Below are 14,039 nucleotides of genomic sequence, written 5' to 3'. Positions count from 1 at the left end.
CCTTGGCTCCTAAAAACACTTAAGGAGATTAAATATGACTATCTTAAAACCAATAAATTAAGAAATCGAACAAAGTAAAAAGAAATCTAACAAAGTTATTCTATGACATTCTACCCTCCTATAAATGGGCTCTGTAAATGGCTAAAACGTAGAAGCACCCAGCCTAGTTCCCAAATCTAATGGACATTTGTATTTTCCTCGGGCAATTTCATCACCAAAAAATAATGGTTAGGAGGAGGAGGTGTTATTATTTTAATCAATTGAACAAAGCACACCTTTTCTAACATAGCGATTAACGATTTAAAAGAGAACTACATAACAGTATACTTATCACTATCTGCTCAAGAACAGTTCACATTGCTTTTAGCTATCTCTGTATTTACAGGACACACTTCTGTAATAACATTCTAAATTAAGACTCTGCTAAACAGAGCCAGCCCGATACATTTACTATTTGGGGGATGAGCACACCAACAGTAAATATTTATAAACATAATTATTTTCAAAGTATATTAAAAGCAAAATTCCAAGCAGAAACTATCCTGAGGAAAATGGCAGGCTCCAAAATAAAGGCCATTCAGAGATACAGTTAGATAAGCAACACTGGTAGAAAATAAAACAATAGAATATCACGTGCAATTTAACAAAATATCACTTTAAAAAGCTAACTAAATTGTACTAAGTATTGCAAGAATCAATACAGTTAGTAAAACTCTAATTCATCAATTACTTCAGCATATCGGGGTGTGAGCTTGGATGAATTTGAAGTGCAACAACCAATTTGTAGTTTTAAAGATCCCTAACTATAATCATCCTCAAAGGGCAGTGATTAGTCCATAAAACATTAAAATACACATCACTTTAGGAATTTTGTTCTTCACTGTTTCGGATGTGCCTTCAGGACATTTGTAAGACAAATACACTCTCAGCTACTAATAGAACTTTGGTTTCACGCTTTCAAAAGAGCAGGAAATAGAAAATGGAGCACAAATAACAATTACTAACATTTGCCACCACGACACTCTGAATTACAAGCATATTTATTTACTTGAATCTCAGCTGCTAAACTGATGACAATTGGAGAGAGTGAAAAGTCTGCAGAGATAAACACACTTTACATCTACACTGAATGTCCTTAATGGCACTAACATAGCTAGGTCTCTGTGTAGACAAAGAGGACTTTCAAATTTAATTTAAACATTCAAGGTTTTTTTCAGCTTTTCAAAAAAAGTTTATGTTAAAAAAAAGAGGGAAAAACCTACTCTTTCTACTTTATTTAATATTGCATTCTTTCTGAGGATCATGAATGAAAAAAAATTACCAATTTCCTATATATTTGACAAAATTATTAGTTTATTGAAAAATACTAAAGGGATTATTTATAGATGGAAATACAGAGGAACACACACGGTGACAAGGTAGTCTACAGACACAATAGTTATTCAGCAATGACTCACAAGCAAAAATACTGCCTATCTGTTCTGTTGCCTTACGGCTGTGAATCCAGTCAAATGCAGTAGAGTATAAAAGACACTAAGAATGAAGTATTTAAAACTTTCCACTATGTACATAAAAAAAATTTTCAAACTAGGAAACTCATGTTTAAGTCTTTCTAACATTGTTTTCCTTTTCAATCACGTGTTCATGTGAAACTGTCACTGTGCTATTTTAAAAATTATAACCCATCACAATAACACAGCAATTAATAAATGAGCTTTCTACTGACAATTCTGGAATCCCCCTTCTTTATTTCACCAATACTAATACACTGTTTAAAGATTGGGGGGGGCGCTAACCAGTGTTATTTATTTAATATTAATCATTTTATTGGGGGGGGCTCTTACAAATCTTTTAACAATTCAGCATTCAATTGTATTAAGCACACTTGCATATACGCTGCAATCAGCATTTCCAAAACATTGTCTTCCTACTTGAGTCCCAGGTATCAGTTCCTCTTTATTCCCCTCCCTCCCCCACCTTCCCACCCACTAGAATTCTTGATCAATTATATATTATTATTTCATGTTTTACACTGTCCGTTGTCTCCCTTCACCCACATTTCTGTTATTTGTCCCCCTGGGGGGGTGGGCTATATATGGGTTCCCTCATTTTACCCTTCCCCCACCCAGCCCGCACCATCCCAAACTCATGATATCGCTACTCCCCACAGCTACTGTTCCTGAGGCTTTTATCTGTCCTGAATGTCATGTGGCAAAAGCTCTTATCTGTACTAACGTGTGTACTACGGTCTGGCCAGATTTGTAAGGTAAAACTGGGTCTTAGGGTAGGGTGGGGAGGAGGAGCATGCAGAAACTAGAGGAATGTTGTGTTTCGTAGGTACTATACTGTACTCTGATTGAATTGTCCCTTCCTTGTAACCCTTGTGTATGTGGGGGGGTAGGGAGGATGAATGTCCAATTGTGTACAGATGGGCTTTGGATCTCCACTCCAAGCCCCAAAGATACACTTCCGTGTGTGTGTGTGTGTGTGTGTGTGTTAAAGGCTTGAAGTAAACAAGAGGCTGTAGAGCTAGGGCACAAAGAAGCCCACCTGGATCAGCCTGTGTGATCATGAGGCGTCGACAGGATCAGTTATCAAAGGATCTAAGACAAACAATTATATCGATGTGAAAGAAAAAGATTCTGATGGCAATGATGAGAAATAATTTAAATATTCCAAAAAGTCTCGTTCCTTTCCAGAGTAAACAATGGAGCCCTGCTTTTATAACACAATCCAACAATAACACCAACTGAATACCTGATTTTGTAAGTCACCTATAACACGTAATTGTATTTTCTTATACAAGTATGAAAGTGGAAGTATTTTCCTAGATTCGACTATGAATTTAAATGCACGTGACCCACAAAGAGAAATTACCTACACTGTACAATCCCACAATGCCAGTTCTTCTAGATCTTCCTTTTGCTGCAATGCTTGCTGATTTCTGCTGGTCGGTTTAGTAAGAGGCACTTGTATATAACAATCATTCTTTCACTTTCTGTTTCTCTATTGTCTACTTCCAACTGTCTAACTCTTAGCACTACCAGTAAGCAGGTAGATCAACACAGAAAAAATAGATGTTTGGATGATTACTAGTGTTTATCATATTGTCTCCCAAACATAGTAAAATTCCTAAATTTTGAAATGCTAGGCACCACCAGCCACTTGGTTTGAAAATAATGAGGTTTTTTCCTCCTATAAAAACTTAAGTCTTGGAAACCCACAGGGGTATTTGACTGTCTCATGCAGTGGGTATGAGTCAGTCACCTGGATGGCAGTGAGTCCAGGTTAACAAACAAAATGTTCCATTATAATTTTACTGGAACACAGAATCCATCTGTCTTAAAAAAAATAGTTCTAATTAAGAGTTTTAAAAACCTGATATCAAAATCCTACACAAGAAAGTTTACATAAAATATTATTCAAGTAAATTAGATTTTGTCTTAGTTTTCTAATAACTATCTGTAAATTTTATGCTAATTTGATGGTACATGTATGGAAGTAGAGGTGGGGTCCAATCTGTCACTGAGGTAGTGTAAGTGAGAGAGATGGTATATATGAGAATAGCCTTTTCAGAGAGACATCAGGATTCGCAACTGCCTCCCCACCCACCACCCACACTCAGTCTTCTTGTTTCCTTGGATTCTGTGTCTGCCACCTGAGGTGGCCCCCTGTGGTGCCCTGCCCTGCTCCCACCAACCTTGGGTGCATGCCACTGTGCCCCCACTGGCCTGTGGTCTCCTGGCGTCCCACTTCACCATTCTGCATCCTCAGCTTACAGCTGTGAGTCTGGAGATGGTTCTGGCTAGCATCGGATCAACTGACTTGAGTTGGCCTGGGCTGAGACACCTTCTTGATATAAAATTTCTTCTTGATAAAAAGTTCTGTCTTACACATCCGAGAGTTATTGATTTTATTTTTATAGCCTTACATTACCTCACAGGAACTAGAAATGAAAACCTTTTGGTGGAAATCTTATACAATTATCAGGTACATTCTCTGAGTTGTTAAAAAGCATCATGATAAAAAAATCAAACCAAATCAAGCAAAACAACAACAACAAAAAAAATCAAACTCACTGCCATTGAGTGGGTTGAATTTTGCTATGCATAATAATATATTAATAGCATGTTCACTGAGAAATTTGACTAATTTGTACTCATATTATATCATATTCTATATTTTAGAATGTTTCTCTTCAGTGCTTATCATGAACCTTTTGATGTTTGCAATATGTCTACACTGACCAGTGTGCCCTGCCTATAAAATGTGCTGTTCTACTACTAATCAGTTAGAAAGCTGGTCAGAATGCTGTCTAGAAAAAGGAAGTGGGTGGCAGTGGGACAGCGCACAAGTATTTAGTATTTATGCTAATGGGAGGGGAGAATGGACCAGAAAGATGAAGACTATTCCTAGGAACCAAAATGTGAAAGTTATAAATTAGAGTACATTCCATACTATATAAATGTCTCTCAGAGGGTCTCTAAAGGACTGACATTGGTTATAACGGAGATTGGCAGAGAAGAGAAATTCTAGAGAAATGAGATACTACTATAACCAGTTGCATCATAACTTGATGAATAATTTAATCCTTTTGGAATCTGCATAATGTGAAATATACACAAGAAAATTAGCATACAAGGTGTGCAGTGCTCTCAATCTAGGAGAGAAGAAAGGGATGCCTTTGGTCCCTAGATTTTAGATTTTTTTTTGTGGAAAGCCAAGAATCGACTTCAGTCTTAGGGTCTTATTTCAGAGGGAGCTGTTGAATTCATTCAATCTACTTGAGCCACAAGCAATCAGTCATTTGATAAAGTACCATTTATACTCGTGTGTACATTTTTGTGCTGAAAAAACTGGGCTTTGGCTTATACACGGGTCAGTGGTACCCCAGCGAGGTGTAACATCTTGCTGGGGCCCCGCAAGGTAACGGGAGGAGCGACGGTCATCTCGCGGGTGATTGCTGTTTCTCCGCTGTTCATTCAAAGCGCGGCTGACACTGCAGGGCTTTGAATGGTTGTTTACTCACATCTAACCAATCAGAGCCGTCCTATGATGTGTATCTTTGACTAAACCTTTTAAAGACCATGTGAAGGATGTGGCAGGAATGGATGTCACCTGGTCAAGCCCGACTAACAAGAGGAGGAAATCTCATGAAGCCGGACGTAGAGTTAATAGCAAAGTGGGTTCGAGATACATGGGAAGACATTCCAGAAGACATGGTGCGACGTGCCTTCCAGAAATGTAGTATTAGTAATGCTATGGATGGCAGTGAAGACTGCGCTTTGTATGAAAATGACAGCAGTGATGGTGATGACGGCGACCTCAGTGAGGACAGCGTCTATGATGACCTCACACCAGCTGAAGCTCTGAACTGGGATACGGATGATGATGAGGAATCCAGGTTTGAAGGATTTTAACTCTTTACATTTTAGGTTGGTTGCTGATTGAGCTCAGGGAAAAGTACTCTTAAGGTATTATTGTTGATACCTTATTGTTTTTGTTGAACTTATTTTCCACTTGCTGTGCTGGTTTACTAATGTTAAATGATGTGTTGTCTTTTTATTTATGTTTTCATTTAAAACAAATATTTAAATACATTACCCCACTGATGTCTGAATTTTTAATAATTTTATTTTCATTTGTTTTGATTATTGAAACTCACCAATAGCTTCTGCATTTTCCACCCTAGGCTTATACTTGAGTCAATCAGTTTTTCTGGTTTCCCAGGTAATAATTAGGTACCTCGACTTAGATTCGAGTATACACGGTATGTATACTTTAGGCAGTCTTTTTCGTGTGCAGATAGAAATAGAGGAGTTTGAAAGTAAGAGTGAAAAGTGGTGCAGAAAATTTGAAACCCAAAATAACTGAAGGGGTACCAATTACGTACGGAAAGACATCCTAATTCCACACACAAAAATCACAAATGTAGCCCAATGCAATATCCTGACTTACTATTAGATCATAAGCTCTTCATCATGATTTTTTTCGTAGTCAATAAATATTTATATGGCCCATCTATGTGCCGAGTTTCATGCTATATCCTGGTTAGTTAACAGTGAAGAGGGCGGGTATGATCTTACGTAAAGTCTAGGGGAATGCCAGGAGCTTAAACCAATTACTAATTACCGCAATTGAGGAAATTATTCCAGAGAAGTGGAGTACAACTTACATACCTAGAATCCTATACTATGAATGAATCAAAGACCTAATGAAGAAATCCTACTAGCCTTTTTATAAAATATTACTCCTGAAACCAACTAAGATCTCTCTTTTTTGCTTTCTGAAAACACTCAAAATTTCACTTTCTGTGTGTGTTATAGAGCAATCCTTGACACAGACTCAGACATTTAGAGATGCTTGGTATTAGAGAATATATTTAAAATGCAAAGCACGAGGAAAACAAAAACACATTTGAAACAGTCTAGCATGCAGAAACGTTAAATGAACATATGCCTTCTGATACATGTCAATATATGTAAAATGGGTGTAGAGCTGAAGTAATAGCTTTATAGCAAAAGGAAAATAATCAACATCCACTTGTAAAATCCTCAAATTACAACGCAAGCTGAAATCTGAACGATATTCATCCACTTTGGAACTATAATTATTTACCAATGCGGAGGAAGTAGCTAATGCACAATGTCAGTACATGAAGATTTAGTTACCTTTGTGTCATGATTTTAAAGGCATCTGGGAGGTAGCAGTCTGTATTCTCCATCTGAAATGGGTCAGCATCACATATCTTGTCATCAGTCCGACCGTAGTTGGCACTCTCAATCATGATGACATCACTGCCTGGACACCGCAGGTCTATAGAATAACCTTCACAGGACAATTCTCGTCTAACCAACCCAAATGGTAGCGCTGCTCGACTGAAACCTTCAGAGAGAGAGAATTATAACTGTAACCACTTATGAAATAAATTATTTTAGTAAGACATTTTCAAGTAATGATTCATATCAATATTCAACTGAAGGACTGTCACAAAAGATTTTTTAATTGTCTAATCATTTTAAATTTATGCTAACAAAATATTTTCATATAGCCTAGTGGCAATCAGGAATTAAGTGGCTCTTTTTGATCAAACCCAAAGAAAACTGACATATTTTAGTGCAGGATTCATAAAGTGTGACAAGTTTTACAAATATGGAATGCGACAACTAATCAAGAGACAATTTCCATTTGTGCAATGGAATAAAACCTTTGTAATACGAGTACAGAGGCCTCACTCTCTCATTTAAACGTACACATTAATGGTATTCAGCAGCCTAGATATTAAAAATAGGTTTTGTCTTAGCATATTTCCCCGCCCAAAGTAACAGTAAGAGACTGGAGAACGTAAGAGACTTGTGGCAGGAAAGCTCAGTTCCATGCAGACATTTTATTGACACCTGAAGTCCCGGGTGGCACCTCTCCTTTCGGGGTCACTGGGGCATGTGTTTAAAGCTGACATCACTGAGAAGTCCCAGCCGATGCTGGGCGGGCATTCCAAACAGCCAGCACAGCAGTAATCCACCCAGCCAGCTAAGTGACCTCAGCTGAGCAAAACGCAGCTAAGATGCAGCTTTGCCATCTGCAAATGGAAATGAAACTCCTGTACCATTACTTTTCCTGTCTGCTTGACTCTCAAATAAAATGATAAATACAAAAGCATTTAATTAAAATGTGCGCTTGTGCGTGCTGTAGACTCTGCCTCCTGTGATTGTGAGGTGCCATGTAGTCCACTCTGATCAGAGCCACCTGACATGACAGAGTAGAACTGTCCCACAGTATTTCCTTGGCTGTGGTCTTTACAAGCAGAGACATGGTGGTATCGTGGTTATGAGTTGGGCTGTGGTGTGCATGGTTAGCAGTTCAAAACCACCAGCAACTCTGCAGGAAAAAGACTGGGGTTTCTACTCCCATAAAAGTTCCAGTCTCGGAATCCCATGAGACAGCTATGACTATGGGGCAGCTATGAGACAGCACTGACTGGATGGCAGAAAAAGAGTGAGGTCCTCACAGGAGCCAAGTCTCCTCTCCTGTGGAGTCACTGGTCCATAGGTTCAAATGACCAGTTTTCAGTAGTTAGCAGCTAAATGCTTAATCATTGTGACATCAGGGTTTATTTAATAAGAATGCTCCATATATTGATGTATGAGATATGAGAGTGCAGACAGGCTACCATGAGCTATCAGAGGGAAGATTACTAAATAGAATATAAAACCTTTAAACTTCAACATGATTTTCAAACCACAAATCCCATTGGACAAAGAGTTTAAAATATATATATATATATATATATATATATATATATATATATATATATATATATGAATTGTGTACGAGATTATGCTGTTATAAGTACCTTATTATGCTCTTAACACTACCTATAGGTTTTCTACTGTTACAAAAGTCCGGTGCTAAGTTACTTCATTTATGCTCTCTAAACTTTGTCTATATAAAGCATGTTTATTATAAAGTTGACACGGCTTTCAGCATTTTTAACTTATCTCTAGCCTTTTAATTACTCCACATCATAAGAATGATCTTGTGTGTTCCTTTTAAAGAGGAAACAAACATTCTGGAAGAATATTGTTCTGAGTTATAAACTTCTAAGTTAAAAGAACTGGATTGTGTCCAGGTCAATTTAATGGCAGACTCTGTCCTCTTTATCTTTACTGCACAATGCTCTCACTAATTTAATGACACACGTCCTCTCTCTAAGGTGTTTTGGGTCACATATTGCTATGGTTTAGAAAATCAACAATCCTCAAACTAGCCCTAAGCTCATCCTCAACTCAGAAAACTAAGTGTATATCTAAGTGAAAAGGGAAGCAGAAAATACACATTTTGGAGTATCTCAGGGGATAGTGACAAAACTCAAGCTTGGTAGGTTAGGGTGGTGTATGTGACTTTAGAATATTAGAAAAGATAGTGGAAGTGCACTCTCAGTCAAAGAAAATAGAAACTGAGAAAATGTCAAGAGCTGTTGAGATAGGCCAATCCTTCACAAGAAACTTCTTCCCAAATAAGTTCATGCATAAGATTTACAAATATTACTTTGTTCCTATACTGTAACTCTTTATACCACAATGCAATTAAGTCCCTTTATATGATACTTCTGCTTTAAGGTCTTATAGCTTCAGACTTACAAGCAAACAAACAAACTCACTACCATCAAGTCAACACCAACTCCTAGCTTCCATGAAGGACAAGGCAGAACTGCCACTGTGAGTTTCTGAGACTGTAACTCTAGAGTTGAAGCCCAGAGTGGCTGGTGGTTTCCAACTGCTGACGTGGGTTGGACCATGTCTCAACACCAGGGCTCCTTTTAGCTTCAGAAGTTAACACTTAGTTGTTTATCTCCATACTAAGTGGTAATCCAGAGTTAAAATTCAAACAAGGAATAGCAAAGCAACAGCAGTAACAACTTGTTGGGAAGGGGAGAGGCACTGTCCATTTGAAAGCCAGAGTGTATTTGCCATTGTAATTCTCTTACAGAACAAAATTAATCAAATTATTAAAAAATAATTGAAAGAGTATTAAAACATGCTATTAGAGAAAAGCTTGGAATAATTTATAATTTTTTCCTAATTTGTAAAGAATACTATTAAGTTCTGGAGTGCTAACCTTCAGTGTCGTTTGCCGCTTTCTAGTTATAATTCTGTGTGAATTTTCCTCTGCTTTTGAAATACACTTGAAAAGTTACAGTTGAGTGTGTGCTCTTTTAATAATTCAGGAGAGCATTTCTTTGTTTTAGTCATCCAGAAAAAAAGAAAGAGGAAAGGAAAAGGTGTAATGAAAATTAGAAAGAAATCAACATACTTTAATTTAAATTTAGTAGACTTCCAATATAAAATCTTCAAGAAAAAAGATTGTGACACTTATATTTTCATTAAACAAAACTCACTGAATTCACTTACCAGTATGGATTGCTTTACAGTATGCTGCAGTTTTTGCTTTAATCATTTTTTCTCTTCTACAAACTGTGTTACCTCACCTGTATCTTCCACTAAATTACTACTAGAAGTCTTTCATGATGCTTTATATTTTTAAAAATTATGCATGGATTTCAGAATTATTTTGCAACAAAATAACTCCTATAAATTTGTAATGGCATGTCTGAACAGAATTGAATTTGAGGCATTATGAAGGATAAGATGCCAGTTTGAAAAGGGTCCCTATTAGAACAACATGAATTGTGTCAAAACTGAAGGATAAACATCAACTTTCCAGTGAAAAATAAAATGGTGCAATCACTGATGCTTTATGAAAAGTTTTAGATGGACACTGCCACAAGGAAATTAGAAGTTTACAAAGAGAAAAGTCATACTAAGAACTGAGAAGACAATTCTTAAAAATAATAAAAAATCAAATTTGTTTATGTCCTGATTGAAGACAATTACTGACAGACTAAACAACCCCACAGGCATCTTCAAGTGGGTCCGCTTATACAATTATGAGTGAAAACCTGAAGCTCAGTAAACTTTCTGTTCATGCAGTGAGTGCCACAATGGTTGCATCCAGCAGTTTCAGCCCAGAGCAGAGTTTTCAATGCCCATTTTAAATAGACGGATCGAGATCCTACAGCATTTCTTGGAAGAACTGTAACAAGAGATCCACAAGGCCTTTACTGGTACCAACTTCAAGACAAGCACATGTGTGAATTAAAAGTAGTCCAGTCAAACACAAGCAGATTGGTGGACAGCACAGTCGTGGGAACATCCCTTGGGATAATACTGGGATTTTGCCTGTTGGCTCTCTGGTAGACAATGACATCTCATGATTGGCATTGCTCTGAGAAAGTTCGCCTAAACTAGCAGAAAAACATCCAGGAAAGCTTTTCTCCACCACAATGCTCGTATGCTCACTCCTTTCATCAAACATGGTCAATTTTTCTGGAGTGTCTATGGGAATTCATTAGGTATCCACCCAACAATGCCTGATTTGGCTCCTTCTTGTGGACCCTTTTTGTCTCCTAATCGAGAAACACATCTTCCTTCAGTTAAGGGATGTAAAAAAGACCACACTGGCAGGTTAAACTCTCAAGGCCCTCACTTCTTTAGGGATTGGCTGGATGGCTATCAAAACTGGAAGCTTGCAAAACTGTCTTACACTTGATGGTGCCTATGTTGAAAATTAACTTTTTCTTTTAAAGTTTTTTCCTTAATATGCCTTTTCCACACTCTTTGACGTCCTCTTGTATTAACCCATGGTAACATGACATTCATTTTTGTCAGCTACTTTCCTGGCTGGACTGTCCTAAGTACTTAGAAATAATGCCTACTATAATACTAGATATACAAGCCACTGTACTAGACACACAAATCACTGACCTAGGTCTGTATATTTACAGAGGTAGGAGTACTGGTGGCTTAGTGGGCTATGTGTTGGTCTGTGAACTGAAATATCAGCAATTTGAATATATCAGTTGCTTTGTGGAAGACAAACGAAGCGTTAAGCCACTGGACTTTGCTCTCTGGATCTGATTGGTACATCAAAGAATCATCTTCAATTATGATTAATTCCATACGATTGTTTTCAATAACTTCAATCTTATTTAAAAGATAGATAAGATCAGTTCGTTGAACTGATCAATCCTAAGGTGACTTTTTATACAGTATGTTTTGAAGTACAATCAGGAGGCTTTGACAAGCACATTACTGAGAGAACTTGTCTATAGCCTTCCACTGATTGCAGAGACACCTTGAAACATGTTTTCTTAGAAAAAACCCGTGTGTATAAGCTGTAACTCTAGTAACAATAATTTTGAGCTTACTCCCTTACATATGTTTAAGAGTCCGGAGGATATAGTAGGTTAAAATCCTCTACTATTATAAAAAAACAACCCTCTACTATTGATTAGAAGTTTGAGTTCACCAGCCCCTTTGAGGGACAACGATGTAGCAGCCTACTTCCATAAAGATTTAGAGTAACTCTAATTTTTCCTATAGGGACACTCTGTGTCAGAATCTACTTGAAGGCAGCCAGATTAGGTTATTTATGAAGAGCCTTCAAAAGTTTGTGAAACAGAATTTAAATAAAAGATAATAAAAACTCTCCAGGAACTTAGTAAAGCTCTTTTTACATGCCTACCAAAACATAAATTGCAGGATGCTTTTCCAAGTGTCTATGTAATTTTGTTATTAAGATAAAAATGAATTACATAAAGATAAATCTATAAAGACTAAGTAATTGGATTAACGGTTTCTTGTGGTATGGCAGGGGTTTCATGAGATATGGAGAACTAATAAAAATAAATACAAGAAAAAATATGTCCTATAATTGTGTAACTCTTGTACAACTCTTCTTGATATGACCGAGCTATTGAATTGTACAATATGGGTTACATAACAATAAAATTGTTTCCAAAATGAATTACATGTTTAAGCATCAACTCAATGAAGAGAGAAAACACAGGCCAATTAAGGAGTCAAAATAAAATTGGCATTTGGTTTTAAGGGTAAATTTGGTTTTAAGGGTAAATGTATAGAGTTGTACCTTCTTTGGTCACTGCAGGAATCTTTCCTGAAAATTTCAAATGAAGTTTAGATGGCACAGAACTCAAAACTTTTTATTGAATTATAATTAGCATATAGTATGCACTTAACACATAATTAGCATATAACATACAATCAATGGTTCAATCATATAGTGTTGTACAATCATTGTCACAATCAACTTTGAAACTTTTTCTGCCTTCTCTTACACATTGATGTTGATTCCCCACTTCTCCCTCTCCCCTCCTCCATGTCTCCAGGTAGCCATGTGTTACTAGCCTTGTATGTATTTCTGTCCACCCCAGTTTCCCAGTACAGATAATTATATAAGACTAGGGAAGACACCAAACAAGGATCCATCAACAATGGTCATTCACAATCGAGAGACTTCAAACTAACAGAATGCAGAGCATATACAAAGTTGAGTATTAAATTTACATTTGGTCCACAGGAGGTCAAATTAGAAGACGTTCCATTCTGACATGAGTATAGTTGCTAAAATCTTAAAGGAAAGTTCAGATTTATAGTACCACTTGAGCCTACAAGTCTCCTGAAACTACCCCTATGATATATTCCTTATACCGTGATCTTATACTATTTGAGAGTCACCTTGTAGCTAAGTAACAGATTAGTTCAAAAATTAAATTAATATTCACAAGCATTTTGCAGTTTGGAAAAAATCATGGTCAACAATTACACTAGATCAAAGACTAAAGGATAAGGGCACAAGGAAACCAAACTAGTGGGAATAAAACATGGGAGAAATTGGAAGAGAATTTGAACACAGAGCACAAAATATAACCAACATCACTGAACAATCCACATAGTAATTGGAAAGTAAAAACATAAAAATAATTTCTGTGGAAACGCGCACTGAAAATGCAATACTATTTTTAAAATGAAACTTGAAAGTACTTAAATAAAATGTGCTGCAATTAATATATTCATTTAAAAATTTTTTAAATCACTAAGGAAATCTAATGACCTGAGAATAAAAGCCTACCCATAAAACTATTTTCTTACATTTCAGTTATATGACATTAATAATCTATAATACCAAAACTGCACTGTCATCTAGTCAATTTCCACTCTTAGCAACCCCATAGGGCAGAGCATAACAGGCCCTGTGGGAACTCACCTCTTTACAGAAGGGAAGGTTTCTCACTCACATTTTTCTCTCAGACCAGCTGGTGGGTTCGAACCTCAGAGCTGGGGGCTAACAGCTCAGAACCTGACCCCCTACCCCACCAGGGCTACCAAATGACTTACAAAGTAGGCAGTAAAAAGAAATCAAAACCCATACACACAAATAATCTTTTCTTATACTTTTTTCCTTGTACAAACCAACACAGAATCAGAAGCTGGGTTCGGATAAAACAATTCTTGTCTGTGGCCATTGAGTCAGTTCCTGACTCATACTAACCCCACGCACAAGGAAAAAACACTATCCTGGCCCACACTACCCCCATCGTCAGTTGCAGATCAGACGCTTGTGATTGTTGGCTGATTTTCAACCAGTATTTTGTTTTGTTTTCCCACATAATCCATCTT

General features: G+C 37.0%; 1 protein-coding gene across 13 annotated transcripts in view; it reads right to left on the bottom strand.

Annotated features, from left to right (window-relative positions):
- The window catches only part of ADGRL2 (adhesion G protein-coupled receptor L2), a 188,569-nt gene that overhangs the window by 80,519 nt on the left and 94,011 nt on the right, over window positions 1–14,039 (bottom strand). For all 13 annotated transcript variants that reach the window (XM_075557579.1, XM_075557586.1, XM_075557611.1 and 10 more), the window contains exon 3: window positions 6,672–6,885. In XM_075557579.1, coding sequence (XP_075413694.1) covers window positions 6,672–6,885 — 214 coding nt within the window. The remainder of the gene's footprint in view (window positions 1–6,671; window positions 6,886–14,039) is intronic.

This window comes from Tenrec ecaudatus, chromosome 1 (assembly GCF_050624435.1).
Source record: "Tenrec ecaudatus isolate mTenEca1 chromosome 1, mTenEca1.hap1, whole genome shotgun sequence".
NCBI lineage: Eukaryota > Metazoa > Chordata > Mammalia > Afrosoricida > Tenrecidae > Tenrec > Tenrec ecaudatus.
This window is presented reverse-complemented; position numbering and strand designations above follow the sequence as displayed.